This window comes from Sander lucioperca, chromosome 1 (genome assembly GCF_008315115.2).
Source record: "Sander lucioperca isolate FBNREF2018 chromosome 1, SLUC_FBN_1.2, whole genome shotgun sequence".
Lineage (NCBI taxonomy): Eukaryota > Metazoa > Chordata > Actinopteri > Perciformes > Percidae > Sander > Sander lucioperca.
The window spans coordinates 18,710,355-18,726,413 of record NC_050173.1 but is presented as its reverse complement, the minus strand read 5'-3'; the positions used below and the strand labels follow the sequence as shown (position 1 = coordinate 18,726,413).

Sequence of the window (16,059 nt, the reverse complement as noted above, 5' to 3'; positions counted from 1 at the left end):
TTTTTCTAAATTTCCTTTTAAAGAGTCCAGCATTTGTCAGTGTTTAGCAGCGGTGGAATGTACTGAGTACATTTACTCAAGTACAACTTTGAGATACTTGTACTTTACTTTAGTATTTCCATTTTATGCTACTTTATACTCCACTTTGCCCACTCCACTACATCTCAGAGGGAAATCTTGTACCGTTTACTCCACTACATTTATTTGACATTTATAGTTACTAGTAACTTTTTACATAGAACATATGATGCAGCACTATATTACTAATAAGTATCTAAAATTTGGCTGCTGCTGCCCCCGCGACCCGACCCCGGATAAGCGGACGAAGATGGATGGATGGTATCTAAAATTTGCTCCACTTTGATGAACTGCATTAAAATGCATTTGTTGGCAATAAAACCTAAATATAATATTCTATAACAACACTTTGAAAAGGAGCCATTCTAAATAATGAGTACTTTAACTTTTGATACTTTGAGGAGCAGCTATTATACTACTTTTCTGGTCTTAGTTTTTGATTCTGGACTCCTATAGAGCAGCCTGACATGATTCACCGCACAATAATCTATGAAGATCGTCGGCAAACTCTTACCCACTTTCTGCAGCTCCTCTGAAAGCTTGGTTTAGGTTTCTCCTCCCTCAATTACATTTTACTGATAATACTTGTGTTATTTTAAGCATAGTAACTAAGTAAAATAACAAAAGTATGTGTTATTTTACTTAGTTACTATGCTTAAACAATCTTTTAAAACTTTGGCTCGTGACACAGTGACAGTGATACCCGGTTTAGCTCACGATACATCCAAAGTAGGCTAAGTTACTGTATGCTACACTTGAAATCCAACGATGCATTTGGAACGTATTCTCTTAATGTAAATGAATGATTTACTTTCTGAGCAAAACATTCATCGCAACGATATGACCTCCAGGTAACGCTAACTTAGTAACATAGGCCTACAGTGGGCAATAAAGCACTGTAAAGAAAAGACCGTTACGACAGCAGGTGTGGCAAAAAACACTGCTGCTTTTGTCCAAAGCAGCCGCTAGAATCATCACAAACCGAAAGTTACATATTGCCACTTTAAGTAACATTTTGAATTCAGAACTTTTACTTATAATTGAGTATTTCTACTTTGACTTAAGTAAAGGATCTGAGTACTTCTTCCACCACTGGTGCTTAGACACGCAGACTTTGACCTTCCACATTGTCCCAAGAGTATCTGTGACAGTGACCCGGGATCAGGGTCAGCTGTCATAAATAATCAGTCATTGACATGACAGACACAGACGACCAATAGGATTTGGGGATCAATTCACTTTAGTAAGTGAGATTATCTAATCAATGTGAGATGTGAAATAGGATTAAATGATGAATGAGGGTGGCAGTTAACAGCTGAACCTTTTCAGGGTCTGCACGTCAAGCCCATTTGTCCACCGTCGCAGTAATAGTTGAATAAGGGAAATGACTTCTTAAATCAAAACTGTGTTTAGTCCGATGAAGTTAGTAGTGCAGCAAAATTCTGGTTCAGCGTAGCTTCCAGTGCTAGATTATCTTTACTAATTTAGAATTTGAGGTTGTATTTTTTTCTAAGTCGCTTACATTGGAGCAAAATCATCATTCAGATTAGGCTGGATTCAAGCCTTTAGATGAGATGAAATATTTCTGGTGCCAAAAAAAGTGATTTCCTGTGGGTTTTCATGTAGGGAAATATGATTATTTGTTAAGAATATCAAGGTCATATGTTTAGGATTATATAAAAAGCTGAACAAACTAGAAGACTCACTAATTTTGGATGAATTTATTCTCTTATTCTATTCATTAATTTTCTATAGAGCTTTTCAACATTCATAAAAAAAACAAGCTTTTTTTCTATAGGTGCAGTATATGACATATTAATGACGCTTTCCATTGAGATGTAGACCATACACACATACAACTTCATTCACTCGGCCCATTCAGGACCATTGCGTAATCAGCAACCTTATCACATACAGAACCACAGCTTCCCCTCGACACGCAGTAAGCCCTATCACTCAATCGCGCCTGTCCCTCGCTATCCCACAATCCCCGTGTTTGGTCTCAGCAGGTCATGCGTGCTACTCCAAACTCCAGGCTGACAACAGCTGGCTCCTCTTTGGCCGACTCGCTGTTGTATGTCCCTTCCAGCTCTCCGTAGCTCTGCTTCCTGCTCTCGGTGCCGCTGCTGCCCTCCACCGTCCGCTCCGTGTCCGTGCTCTCCGTGGCCTCCTCGCCCACCTCCTCCTGCTCGTCGTCGTCGTCGTCCTCCTCCTGTCGCTGCACTTCTTTGTGGTTGATCGGCGCCCCCAGGATGAGGGAATTGGGACGTGGCGGGAGGGTGTTGGAGTTGGAGCGCTGATCTCTGGTGGGAGGAGGTGCAGGGGGGTCGGAGGTCACAATGGGAATCACACCGAGCTGGTGGAGCCGCTGGACAGAGAGGAAGGGACAAGACAACACAGAGGAGGAGGTTTTCACTCAGGAATTCAGAAATGCACCACATGTAAATGCAGCCACTTACTTTTCACCTTTTGACATGCTCTAAATATGATGGCATATTTAGGTTAATATCAGTTTCAATTTTAAACATGTTTCAAGATTAATATATATATTCTAAGATGATTTTACATGCATCCACTAAAAATGTTTTTGGAAAATAACTAAGAGCAGCCGGTTGAAATTATTTCATCTCAAGACAGAGAGAAGATAATGACCTTGTTATCTCAAAATAATGTCTTTTTCTCCACCATTTGTTTCCCCAATGTCACGAGAAAAACAACTTTGTTATTTATTCGAGATAATTAGCTCATAATCTCGGGATAACGAAATAAAAAAAATTAAAAAAACATAATTGCAACCATGGTTTCTGAAGGAATGGGATTTAATTTAAAAAAAAAATAAAAAAAATAAAACAGCATATATTCACACTGAATGTATAAAACAAAACAAAAACAATGACAACTGAGTGTATCTTCACATGCCCTAACTACAACATAGAGGCTCTACAGAGAAGTGTTTCAACTCACCTTCTCCAGAGCTTGCAAAGTGCTCTCTGCCTTGCGGTTGTTCTCTCTCATAGTCAGAACGGTTTTGAGGATAGACTGACGAGGGTGCATAGACCGGTCAAACTGGTGGTACATGTTCCTCCAGAACCTTTAAACAAAGAAACAGATAAGACATGACTGGGACAATCGAAATACGGTAGATAAAATATGTAACGACAGTGAGGAGGCGAGGAAGGCTGTACTGACTTGAAATGGTAGGGCAGAGTGGAAGGCTCCAGCACAGGGTGCGCTTCAGAGTAGGCAGGGCTGTAGAACGGATTCAAGTAGTTCTGTTTTTCGCTCATTAGAAATGCCCACAGTGAGTGTGTCCGCTCTCTCAGCCTGGAATACAAAACATCAGTTAGAAGGACACATAGCACATACATTTAAACACAGTCCAATTGTTTAGGTTTTTCAAAAATCGAGATTGATCTCGCTTTCACACACAAAAAGCTCACAGCCGATCTCCGCCAAATCCATTACTGCTGCCACTCACTCCACCCTCACAAAATGCCTCATAGATATAAACACCTGGATGCTAACGTCCTCAAACTCAACAGCGACATATATGAAATCCTCATCATCGGCCCCAAATCCCTCAACAAATCCTGCCATAATTTCTCCCTCTGCATCGATGGCTGTGCTGTTCCTGCTTCCATACACACCCCTCATCTTGGTGTCATCGTTGATCAAATACTCTCCGTCGAAACGCCATGTTAAACACATTACAGAAACTGCCTTCTTCCATTTTAAAAACATTGCCTGTCTTCGCCTCTCCTCTTGCTCATGCGTGTGTGTGTGTGTGTGTGTGTGTGTGTGTGTGTGTGTGTGTGTGTGTGTGTGCGTGCGCGTGTGTTGGACTCACCGCAAGTCCTCTCTTTGTCTCTGGTTGTTGCCAAGGAAGTTCCCATATTGACAGGAGTGGACGTGTTCATGAATCTGCAGCAGGAACCACTCGCTGAACTCAAATGCCTACGGAGATGGTTATCATTACATGAATACAAAAAAAAAAACATGTATGCATGTAAGACACAAGTCTGTGTAAATACGATACACAAGTCGTGTAGCTCGCACACTCCCACACACCTGTGGGAACTGCTCTGTCAGCTGCCAGACACACTCCAGGAACTGAGTGAAGATAGGAGACACCTCCTTTGGATCCCCATCCAACTGGTCACACCTAAGGGTACACAATTCACATACACCATAACAGCCACATAATTACTATTAAAGAATTAACTAAGTAGTATAAATGGTATCTATATAAATAATAATAGAGTTGGGTCGATATCTGGTTTCACCCATCTGACAGGCTAACCCTATAACAATTTACTGCAGAGTCGAGCAACCATGAAGGAGATCACATTGGCAGGGCGGCGACAGACTGGATGCGTGGCGTGAGCGTGTCAGCTGCATGGCGTGTCCGTTTTTATTTCGGCTCCCATGATAACAGGTTAGAGCTTGCAAACTGCCTGCGTGACACGCACGTCTCACGCGAATGCGCGTGTATGCTAGAAATAGGACTGACGCCTATTTTTCACGCGACACGCAAGCGTGTTGGAAGAGTTTCCAGGCAAAATAGAATAGGAAAATATGTTTACATGTCATTTTGACACAAATACATATTAATAAATGACATGTTGATGTTTGAAAGTATATAAATGTAATTTAAAAAAAATAAAAAAATAATTGATTTTCTAATATTGCACCTGTCAATACAGAACGAAATATTTTGTAGCCTATTTTGCCGTCAATACTACCGACGTTGTCTTTGCTGTAATCAAATCAGTATATATTTATGTTTAACATGGTATTTCATTTTATCAATGGGAAACATACATGTGTACAGACAAGGCTAGCAGCAGCAGCGCCGCGTCAGACACGTTTCTGGTGTGTAAAGACATGGAAAAATCCACCGCCGCAGCTGACGCGCAACAGAAACGCCACGCTCACGCCACGCATCCAGTCTGTTGCTGGCCTTGGAGGTGCATTACCAGCACCAAGTGGACTGGAGTCACTCTCTCGTCAGTCTCACTCGGGAGCCGCTTGTGTGACACCTAGTGGTAAAATTTCATTATATACCGGTCTGGTCCTGTGTAACAACCCGGTTATTATATTGTATATTAAAAATATAAATGACTATGAAATAAAGAGCAGACTAAAATCTTGAGGCTTATTTAATCCAATTCAAATCTCACCTGTCTGCAAACTTGTGACCAAAGGAGATCCAGTCTTTCTCTATCAGTACCTAGAAGACAGATGTGCAGAAAAAGAAAGTTTGAAGTAAGACTTTTCACTAGTGCCTAACTGTGTGTGTGTGTGTGTGTGTGTGTGTGTGTTTGTGGTTGGTACCATGAAGCCCTTGATGGTGCGGTAGTAAGGGTCCATAAGCAGCGCCCCCAGTGAGCAGACCTGGGCTGTTCTGTCCCATCCGTCTGAACAGTGAACCAACACACTGGCCCCTTCCACTGTCACCGCCTGGGGTGAAAGTGAAGACAGACGGCAGAGGATTGTTGTGGCAATAAAAAAGGGAAAAGAAATGAAGCAGTCCTTGACAGTCACGGTCTATGACGGACTAGTGGAGATGAGCCCATGATGAGCGAGGAGATGATGATATCATCACTGTTATTATTGAATGCTTTACAGTTTAGTTATAGGAATATGGAATTATATAAACACTAAATGCATTTTCACAGAAACTCAAGCAGGAAAGGGATTTGTTTTTTTTTACCTTGGCGAGAAAGATAGCTGCGTCTACAACAGCCTTGATGTGCCGCAGCCAGCCACTACTCTCCAGGCCAACCAGGAAGTCACTCATGGAGAGAGACCGAGTCCCAATCACTGAGAGAGACACAGACACAAAGTCATTTCAGATGAACCGTTTACTGATTACTTTGACATTTGAATTATCAAAAAAGTGGCCTTCATAATCTGCAAAAACTGAAATGATATTTTTGGGCTGGTGTGTGTCAACGCGTGTTTAACCTTCTAGCAATTTCTGTAGGCTGGTCCTCATTACATGGATGTTTTCAATGCCAACAAACTGGAAGCGGATGTTGGAGTAGTTGTCCTCGTTCTCATAGCCTTTACCTGCTGCTCGGTTAGCTAGCGCATTCAACTGCAAGACAGAAAAAAAACACATAAAACACAAAATACTATGCTAGTCTGGTTTCAAAACTGTTTTATGTAGTGTTGAATCCAGTTGTACGTACAAACAGCACATTTAAAGCATTTCAGAAGTTTTTTGTTCAGCTGTTACCTTTGGCCTGGTGTCCATGACGTAGACAAATCGGCTGTTGTGATTGGCTTTGCTGATGGCCTGCAGCATGCTCTCGTCCTCCAAGCATCGAGCACTGAACCCAGAGAGAGGCTGACTGCATCGACACACTGCCGCCTGTCAGGGTGAACAGAGGACGCTGATCAGAACAAGGACATGTACAAAAATGACAAAGTGTTAAGGAAAAACTCAGGAGCAGCACAACCCACTTCACACGCGTGAAGAAGATTCGGGAGACCTTGATGAATTGCACAGAAGCGTTTAAAGCACCCATATTATGCTCATTTTCAGGTTCATAATTGTATTTTAAGGTTGTACCAGAATAGGTTTACATGGTTTCATTTTCAAAAAACACCATATTTTTGTTGTACTGCACCGCTCTCTCTCACTGCTGCAGATCCTCTTTTCAGCTGGTCTCTGTTTTCTCTGCTACAGAGTGAGACCTCTTTTCTTCTTCTGTACTATCTTTGATTGCACTCGCACATGCGCAGTAGCTCAGCTGTAGATCATGTGAGCTAGCTAGCTCCATAGACAGTAAAAGAAAGGCTGTTCCTACAACTTTGGTCAGTTACAAGGTAGGATTAGCTGGGAGACTTCTAAATGAGGGCGCACATGTAAGTAGTTCTTTTGTAGATTATGGTGAACTTGTGTGTGTTGTAGCAGTGCTTTGCTATTGAGAACGAGGTAGCATGCTAGCGTTAGCATTAGCGTTAGCATGCTAACGCTACGAGCTAATGGTTGCGGTTAGCCAGCTCGTTTCGGCTTGTGACGTCACAAGCCGTGCTGATTTTGAACAGCTCACCCAGAGACTGAAGGCAGGAAACATTCAGAAACTGTATCTCACTCTAAATGGCATGGATGGGTTTTTTTTCAAAGTTTGTATGAGTGTGGAAGCACCAGAGACACAAAAGAACACCCCAAATCCCAGAAAAAGTGTTTTTTCATAATATGGGCACTTTAATGAACTCTCAATTGAGGAGAGAATTTAGGCAGGCAGTACAGTTTGACCACAGTGTGTTATTGTGTCGTGCCGTCCCAACTCTCCAAAGTTCCTGTCTTCCTGAAGGTATATTTAAACATGCTGGAGGTGTTACGTTTAGCTGAACCTTCAATATAAACAAAGCTATTGCAGGCGCCGTAAACACAGATGGCTTAGCTAAAGCCTAGTTTTCACCAAACTACAAAAGGAGACAGTCCTCGAACAAAACATTCCCTTATCATGCAGCTGCCTAGATTCCCTGAATCTGTAGAGACATATTTTTACATCAACAGTTTAATGGTTAATTGATCATGACTAAGCCATTCTGTAGAACTGTACATCATTCTGTGAAAACCCCAGATGAAGTCACTGTGCCAAAAATGCATTCATTGAATGCCGAGTGCAGATAGTTCATTTTGACGAATCCGTGCCGAGAGTCAGGTTTCCACATAATGTGGCACAGCAGGCTGGCAGGACTTCTGCTCTCTTGGGCTTTGTGTTTTTAATGAAAAATTTGCTAAAACAATTTAAAATAATCAATTGATGGAAGAATACTGTCTTTTGAAAACCAATACTCTACTACACCTTTAATAGCAATCTTTTGTTACTTTCCATGGTGATTTCTTTTTTTCCTTTCACACCCTCTCTACACACTACTACACAACAACATACAAAATTACTAAACCAAACTTAATAAAAAAGAAATGTACAAAGCATGAAAAAATGGTTCATACTCATACTGTGAACAGGTTGTTACAGTACCTTCTTTTCTTGGTAGAAGTATGTGAGTACAGGAAAGCGTCCTTTGCTTCTGAACTTGGAACTCCCTACAATGATAGGCTTACTGGCGGTTATGGGAACATACAGGTCCCGTGGATATGTCTCACACACCTGGAAAACCAAACACAAAACATACACACATTACATACACAAAATATATTGGCAGATGTCTCCTGGTTTTTGAGCATGGGTATTTCTCTGAACAGTGAAACATGGTGCTGTTAACTAAATCCATTAATCGATTAGTTCAAAACAACAGATGATTCTACCCTAAAAACTACTCTGTGTAACTATAGTTTGGGTTCTGCACTTTCCTGCGAGTAATCGCTTTTTTAAAGTTGAACTTTTGGATTGGAGCTGTGCTTGTCTGTCATTTTAGAGTTGGAGGTGAACAGTGAAGCTCCAGCGCCCTCTTATGGACATATGTGCATCATGTTTTCATCATGTGTGGTTTCTCCAATATACTGTATTAAAAGGTGCACTATGAGTTCCTGCACGACGTCACTTCTGTTGACGTTCCAAGTAAATATCAAACAAAACAGAGCAAGCTCGCCCCTCCCCCCATGTTTCCGTAACTGTCATGACTAAGTGACTAACTGTCACTAACCCCCAATCCCTCCCCCAACCATCTTGTCAGTGACTGGCTGGAACGTGGTTTGTTGTATTTTGGTGTACATTTCATTTGTACAGACAGTCTGGCCACCCTCCATTGACAAGTGTTAACTTCCTTAAAGCAGTACTTCCAGAAAAATTCGATGATGTTCACGTCGCGTAATTACGTCACTTCATAACATTCCCATGGCAACAGGGGAAAATGGCTAAGATATATGTGACTTTTTTGCAATGAAAATGCGGGGATTATGAAATCATGCAAGCCCCGTATATTTTGTGCGGAAATCGGCAATTTATGCGGCGAAAGTGCGGCGTATTTGAAAAAATGCGGCCCCAGCATAAATTTGCGGACTTTGGCTGATTATGCATTGAATTATGCGATCGCATAATCGCGTTCTTCTGGAGCGACTGTTAAAGGCGGGTACTCTGTTGAAGTTTAAAACTACTGGATCTGCCCAGAGCCACTCTGGATCTGCCATAACCAATCGCTTACGTTTGGTCATGATGTATGTCATGCGCATGTGCAACAAGAAGGGAGACGCCAAGGCTATTAGCATTAGCACCGCTAGCGATAGCCTTAGCCAGCTACTTCACCACTAACAGAGCGAGCTGGAAAATCAAACTTTTCCCAAACCCCGTGGGGAGGAGGGCCACAACATCATGTAGAGCTGGGCAATATATCGATATTATATCGATATCGTGATTTGAGACTAGATATCGTCTTAGATTTTGGATATCGTAATATCGTGACATAAGTGTTGTCTTTTCCTGGTTTTAAAGGCTGCATTACAGTAAAGTGATGTACTTTTCTGAACTTACCAGACTGTTCTAGCTGTTCTATTATTTGCCTTTTACACACTGCCATTATGTCCACATTACTGATGATTATTTATCTAAAATCTAAGTGTGAAGATATTTTGTTAAAGCACCACTTGTCAACCCTAGAATATCGCCGCAATATCGATAGCGAGGTATTTGGTCAAGAATATCGCGATATCTGATTTTCTCCATATCGCCCAGCCCTAACATCATGGCCACCAACAAAACTTAGCAAAGATTGTTCTTTAACTTCTGGATATTCGGCGGCGTTGCCACAAAGGACCGAATGGCGTCACTCGCATCTTTCTAGCGCACGTCCTCAACATCATCGTTCTCAGCCACTCCCTCTGTTCGCTGATTGGACCACCAAAAACTTTGGTCGAGAAAACCCAAGACTGTACCGCGAACCCAGACGGAGTACTGAAGCAAAATGAAAATTGAGCGGAGGTACGTAGGAGGGGCGGAGCCAGGCTACACAACCTGTGCCCCTAGTGTTTGTTTGACATTTACGACCCGTGTTGTCTCCCGAAACCAGGCTTTTTCACAGTGTATTCAGGGAGCAGGCAGCTAACGGATCAAGGAGAGATGCCTACGACTACGTGACTACGATTTGAGACCAAAATTAAATTGCGCTGAAAACATGCAGGAACTCATAGTACACCTCTAACTGATTCCCTACACTACCACTACGTATAGAGTTATAGCCAGCTTATTTTAACATAGGGATCCCTTTGCCTCATGTTTGAGCAGGCAAGCCTGGAAAATGTTTACACAAAACACAATAAAGTAATACAGAGTGTCAGAAAATACAACTATGCCATATGTGTGACTTTACTGCTCTGTAATCATGTGACCTCAACAAACTAACTACTCCTTGGGAGTTTTTGTCTTTGTAGCATGTGTTGTTTATTGCACACAGAGACAGTGCCAAGGTTCCAAGTCCAGCTTTAACTGGGCGCAGTGCTTGCTGGGTACAATTTGGAAGCATATATTTTTTTTTTTTTTACTCTTTTACTCCAAGTTTTATTTCATCACTTTCTGTACATGGACAATATATCCTTGCAGTTACCAAAACTGTTGACATGATCTGTTGTGTTTATCCATTTTGTCCTGATTGAGGAGGATGTTAGGCTAATTAAAAAAAGGTGCATTTTTACACAAAGGTCTGGCTTACGGCAGATTTAACTACATCTTGGCTGTGAATGGTAACAAGACATACCATGAAACTGCAGAGACTATTGCTTCATTTCCACTGCATAGTACAGCATGGTCGTACCCAACTTGACTCGCTCTTTTTCTGTTCTCCATTAGCAGAGGTTGTGGATAGTACCTGGTACTTCAATGGTATTCGCCTACACTGGGGGTAATATCTGCAGTGGAAAACTAAATAGGGAAAAGGACCTACGTAGTACCTAAAGTGAGTTGAGTCAAGTCGAACCATGCAGTAGAAATTAGACGTGTTTGTTCCTCTTTCTCAGCACAGAAAAGAAGCAGTTATGACTACAACAATTTGGCACTTCAGATGACCAAAACTTATGGTTTACAAGACACAGCCAACTATCTACCTTGTAGTCTATGTTGACGTTCGTGAGCTGCCATTGGTCGCAGGGGACACCCATTCTCTCAAACTCCGCCCCGAGGTCGATGATTTGCCATCCTTCCTCCCTCTGTTGGTCGTTCTGTTTGGGGTTGTATGAGAACGCATAGACCTCCTCATAGGATACTACACAAAGGAGAAGGAAATTAGAGACTAAAAACCCTAACAAAACGCAGACAAACATGGACAGATAAAAACACAGATCTCAGACGGACACACTGAAACCCACCAGGCCGTAGAAGACGCAGCAGCGAGCTGTAAATGTCGTGGCAATCTCTCTCTCTCTGTACCACAAAATGAACCACCCTAAAGTTGCGACACTGGATGACCAGAGGGCAGCCTGTGGTGGTCAGGGAGAGCTTCTCCACAGACGCTATATGGTGATGCAAAATCTGCACAGGAGGGGAGAAGTACAGGAGCAACAGAGAGACAGAGTTGATGATGTTCAGAGTTATTTACATCGGCTTAATTATGTCGAAAGAAAAAAAAAATTATTTCTGGAGTATACTGCTAAAGATCCATAGTATGCAAGGTGCTATTTTCCTTCTTCTCATAACTTTCTGCACCTTTGGTAAACTTAATGTATACACAAAAAAATGCTGTGTGTCAAGATTAATTAATGTAACACCCTTTAATGTGTTCAATCTGATAGTAACCTCAAACCATTGTAAATTGTTCTAAGAGGACTTATAAGCAAATCATGAGGTTACAAAGCAAAGCCAGACAAGTCATTTTGAAATTTAAAAAAAGGCACATTTACAAATCCTGCCACTGGTTCAGTTGCTGCACAACAACATCTGTCTTTAGGACTAATGAAGAGAATCTGACAGCATGTTCAAAATCTTTGTAAACGGAGTCCACTAGAGGAAGCCTGTATGCCTACTGTAGCATTTGAACCTCTTTTGCATTTGTTTGCGTCACAGATCTTTGTCAGAATAATTAAGATTCAGAATATTGAAAGATGTGCGAGGATTTCAAGAACAGGTAAGTTAAACAGAGGAAAGTTGCAAAAAGCTTGCCGTTTGCTCCATATTACCACTTCATCATAAACTGTTTTAATGCCATAAAGTACAAAGGGCAAGCAGGCCAAGAGCAGCACATCACCATATTCAATGAGGGCAGCTTGAACTCCACAGGGATTCCAACCATGGGAGATCATTAAGATGCACATTCATCAGCATTGGTAATGACCAGTGAAACACACACACACCCACACAAAGTATATGCTGATCTCACCAGCTGTTGAGACAGACATTAACTCAACTGTTTAATATTTTATAAGGCTCAATGGTATTTCTAACAAACTCTTTTCTCTCTGACCAACAGACTGATCCTAAAATGCCTCCACAAATGCACGCAGATACAGCACACTGGCGCACACACACACACACACACACACACACACACACACACACACACACAGGACTAAATGCACCAACAAACACACAGGGCCCAGTAGGAGACATCCCTGCATGCTGCACAGTGCACCAGAACCAAAACAAGAGAAAATGTTCCCTTCTCTCAGCAAATAAAGCAGGAAGGATGTTGGGGAGGGGAGGAGGTCATGGCCCAGGATCTGCTGCACAAAGCATTTTAAACCACGCTAATCTTTTCACAATGCAGGCCATCTAAACACTGAGAGTGCTACTTTCACTCCATCACATAACAGGATACAAAAAAGGATAGCATTTCTTCCATGCATACCCCAACACATGCCATTGTGTTGTCACTGTAACATTAAAAAAGGTCGACCATCAACAAATCACTTCAGGATGCCCTACCGACTGTTGCAGCAGGATATAAGATAACCCAGTTCTCACAGTGCTACAACAGTAATCCTCTTTCAGGTGAAAGCAGAAAACACACACACACTTCACATGCACGCACAAAAGCCTAACCGGATACCTTGCTACTATATAATGAGGCTTTTGAACCTCTAACCTACTTCCCCTTACCACACACAGGCTTACATATTCTCTCCTTTTGCCCAACACCCCACCAACACAAGGACACACACACACTGAATCAGATTGCAGACTTCCTTGTGGTGGTCACGCTGATGTCTCTTTTCAAAACTGGCTGCAAATTTAGTAAAAAAAAAAAAAGTGATTTTCTGACATCAGCAGCAATGATTTTGCGAGACGCTACTAGCAACATTTCACTGCCAGTGTGGGAGTGCATAAATTATATATTGCAGACTAATAAAAGTGAACTAATAGCCTAAAAATACATATTCTTTCTCAAATGAACATCCTCAATTTACTCACAGTAATTAGTGTGGTTGTAATTGTACTATCACACTTTAAACTTTTGGCAAATTGGCACCATCAGGTGAAAAATCTGGGGCACATGGAGCAGAAGCCACAGGAGAAACTGTCTCCACTGTGAAAGTCCTCCCATTCTGCACCTAACCCTGCACTACTGTGGTATACAACACTCAGCATGGTTAGCCTAACCAATGGTGGATTTATTGCGGTTACATCCATGTATAACATACTGGGTGAGAAAAGGGACTGTGAATGACACCTGTCATATCGGCAGAATGCAGTCACCACCTAAACTACTCACCCAGATCTCCTGTGCGGCAGATGTTGAGTTGTTAGAGCTGCTCTCCACAAAGATGAGATGTGTAGCTGTGAGGTACAGTGTGCCATTTGTGGACTTGTTGCTGAATCGATCCAACAGTCGCACCTGCTCCACCTGCAAACACACACACACACACACACACAACCAGTAAAAACATTAATCAGCAGTTCAAAGTTATGTATAGTACATACTTAAAAGAAGAAAGATAGGATCTTGCTAACACGAATGCCACCTGTCACAAAATGACTAAGTGGCACTCTGCAGTCTGCACTGGCTCCAGCTGGCACACCACCTAATCCTGACCACCTGGCCTACCGTTCAGCTGCCAGTTCCATTATAATGAGTCACAAATGATTTCTGGATATGGGAAGAAAGTCTTCGTGTGCGGTTTGACTGAACAACGTAACAAATGTAAATGTGCATGAATCATCTGATTGTTAAATTTTTGTTTTGTTTGACCAACTGGTAACTCAACTCCTTTGTTTCCGTTTTCCTGTGGTTCTCAGATATGAAGTAATAATTAAGCCTATCTCTGTCTCCCAGCAACCAGCGGGACACAGCTCTGTCATATAGACAGGCTTATTAGCAGATAGGTAGGCCTACTGGAAGTCAGGTGTGTGTTTGAGTGAATGAGTGAGTCTCGTAAGAAAGTTTATGATGAATGTGTATATAACAATGCAATGCAACCTAAGCTCTGCTTCAAAGTACTTACAATATTTAGTTTTATTCAAGCAAACAACCGATAAGACTTTAAGACAGTAGGGCCACACCCAGTCTGTATACACTTATTCCATTATGTTCCCAAAGAATTGTGTGCACTTGGCTGTAATGTAGGACTTTCCTTGAGCCTCGAAAATGAGGTCACAATGTTTCCTAATGTGATGAAGAAAGCTCACCTTTCAACATACACACCCTTACAATTACACATACGAGAATAGATTAGGTGTGGGCCTAAATCATGTCCCAAACTAGCTACAGAGGCTTATGAAGGATACTTTTGAGTTGTTATTGTTGTAACCTGTAAGTATTTGGACAGTGACATATATTTTAGCTGTGTTGCCTTTGTACTCCAGCAATCTGGATTTGAAGTAAACAATGATTATGAGCATAACGTGCTGTCTGTTTTAGCTTTAATCTGAAGGTGTAAATCCCATACTGGTTGAACAGTGTATACTGTAGCCCTTTTAATACAACTTTTAGAGTAGCTGCTACATTGTTAGCAGCTACTGGGGATCTGAATAAAAGATAAAGATGGGACGAAACATAATTTGATCATTTATCATACAATTAAATTCAGCATATTTAATATCCGGTTGCTAATCATTTAACGTCCCTCAATGTCTTAAGTATCTAACCCATATGCATCACCAGCCACTTTGTATCTTTTCTATTGCTGCTCTGCAAGGCCTGTACTTCAGTGATCATCAGTTCTTGCTTGTTTGAGGACTTTTTGCCGTCTGGCTGGTGTTCACACAGGGAGTGATTTGGGAGTCAAGTAATTGACTTGGCCAGTCAAAAACACTCCACTGTTTAGCAAACCCCAATCCATGTTCGGATGTTTAGGATAACTGTGCAGATGATGAACAGGTGAGACTATATATAAAAAAGACTGCCAGTCCTGTTGCCAGTCCAGTGATCACTCTGGGTGTGAACAGCTAACAGTACAAACACTATCAGACAACACAGATGTGTCATTATTCTTGAACGTAGCTTGGTCTCTCCTTGTGGTGTTCTATCACACTGCATGTTAACGTTACACTATCAAGCCAGACTGTACCGATAGTGTAACGTTAACTCAGTCAATAATAGGGCGTGTAGATAGTAACATTACAAAGAGGAAGCCCAGCTAACGTTATTTGCTGAACGAAAAAAAAAAAAATAGCTCATTGATTCTCGTCACGTCTGACACTCCAAGCTGCTGACGACACCTGCTACTAGTCATTATGCTATTAGCTAGATCCACAAACATTAGTCTAAACATTTATATTTGGTAAACGTAACCACACTCGGGCATTCCAGAAATCCCCACAAGACAGGCCGAGCTGCTGAATGTACCCCATCCATTTGCAATTAGCTAGAAATGTTAGCTACCTTTGGCGTTCGGATATGCTCCATTTTACCGAGTCGAAACAGCTGTCAGCGACTGAAAGGTTCACACGACGCCTTCCGGATATAACTGTATCATTGATAATTTGTTGGCTGAGACTGCTGCACAAACTGCCTGAACTTTCTCGGAGACATACGATGTATGTTTATTGTCAATTATTTTTACTCCTCCATCCGCGTAAAGATCCTGGCAAACACTTCACGTTGCACACTTTTCAAAGTAAAAGCACGACTTTATGTCGG

The 16,059-nt window shown here is 41.7% G+C and overlaps 1 protein-coding gene across 2 annotated transcripts; it reads right to left on the bottom strand.

The window, feature by feature from the left end:
* Nucleotides 1–1,784: 1,784 nt before the first annotated feature.
* Nucleotides 1,785–16,040, bottom strand: mtmr6 (myotubularin related protein 6). 2 transcript variants are annotated; one of them, XM_031301324.2, is made up of 15 exons: nucleotides 15,802–16,040; nucleotides 13,693–13,824; nucleotides 11,354–11,516; nucleotides 11,093–11,250; nucleotides 8,079–8,207; nucleotides 6,320–6,454; nucleotides 6,046–6,178; nucleotides 5,792–5,901; nucleotides 5,413–5,538; nucleotides 5,259–5,308; nucleotides 4,147–4,240; nucleotides 3,926–4,032; nucleotides 3,268–3,402; nucleotides 3,043–3,169; nucleotides 1,785–2,446 (listed from the first exon to the last, which is right to left on the bottom strand). In XM_031301324.2, the coding sequence occupies exons 1-15, from the start codon at nucleotides 15,823–15,825 to the stop codon at nucleotides 2,081–2,083; spliced, it is 1,989 nt and encodes a 662-aa protein (XP_031157184.1). In that variant the 5' UTR covers nucleotides 15,826–16,040; the 3' UTR covers nucleotides 1,785–2,080. The 2 variants fall into 2 exon arrangements, with proteins under 2 accessions (XP_031157184.1, XP_035855710.1); XM_035999817.1 differs by lacking the exons at nucleotides 13,693–13,824; nucleotides 15,802–16,040 and adding an exon at nucleotides 11,885–12,315.
* Between the last annotated feature and the right edge of the window lie 19 nt (nucleotides 16,041–16,059).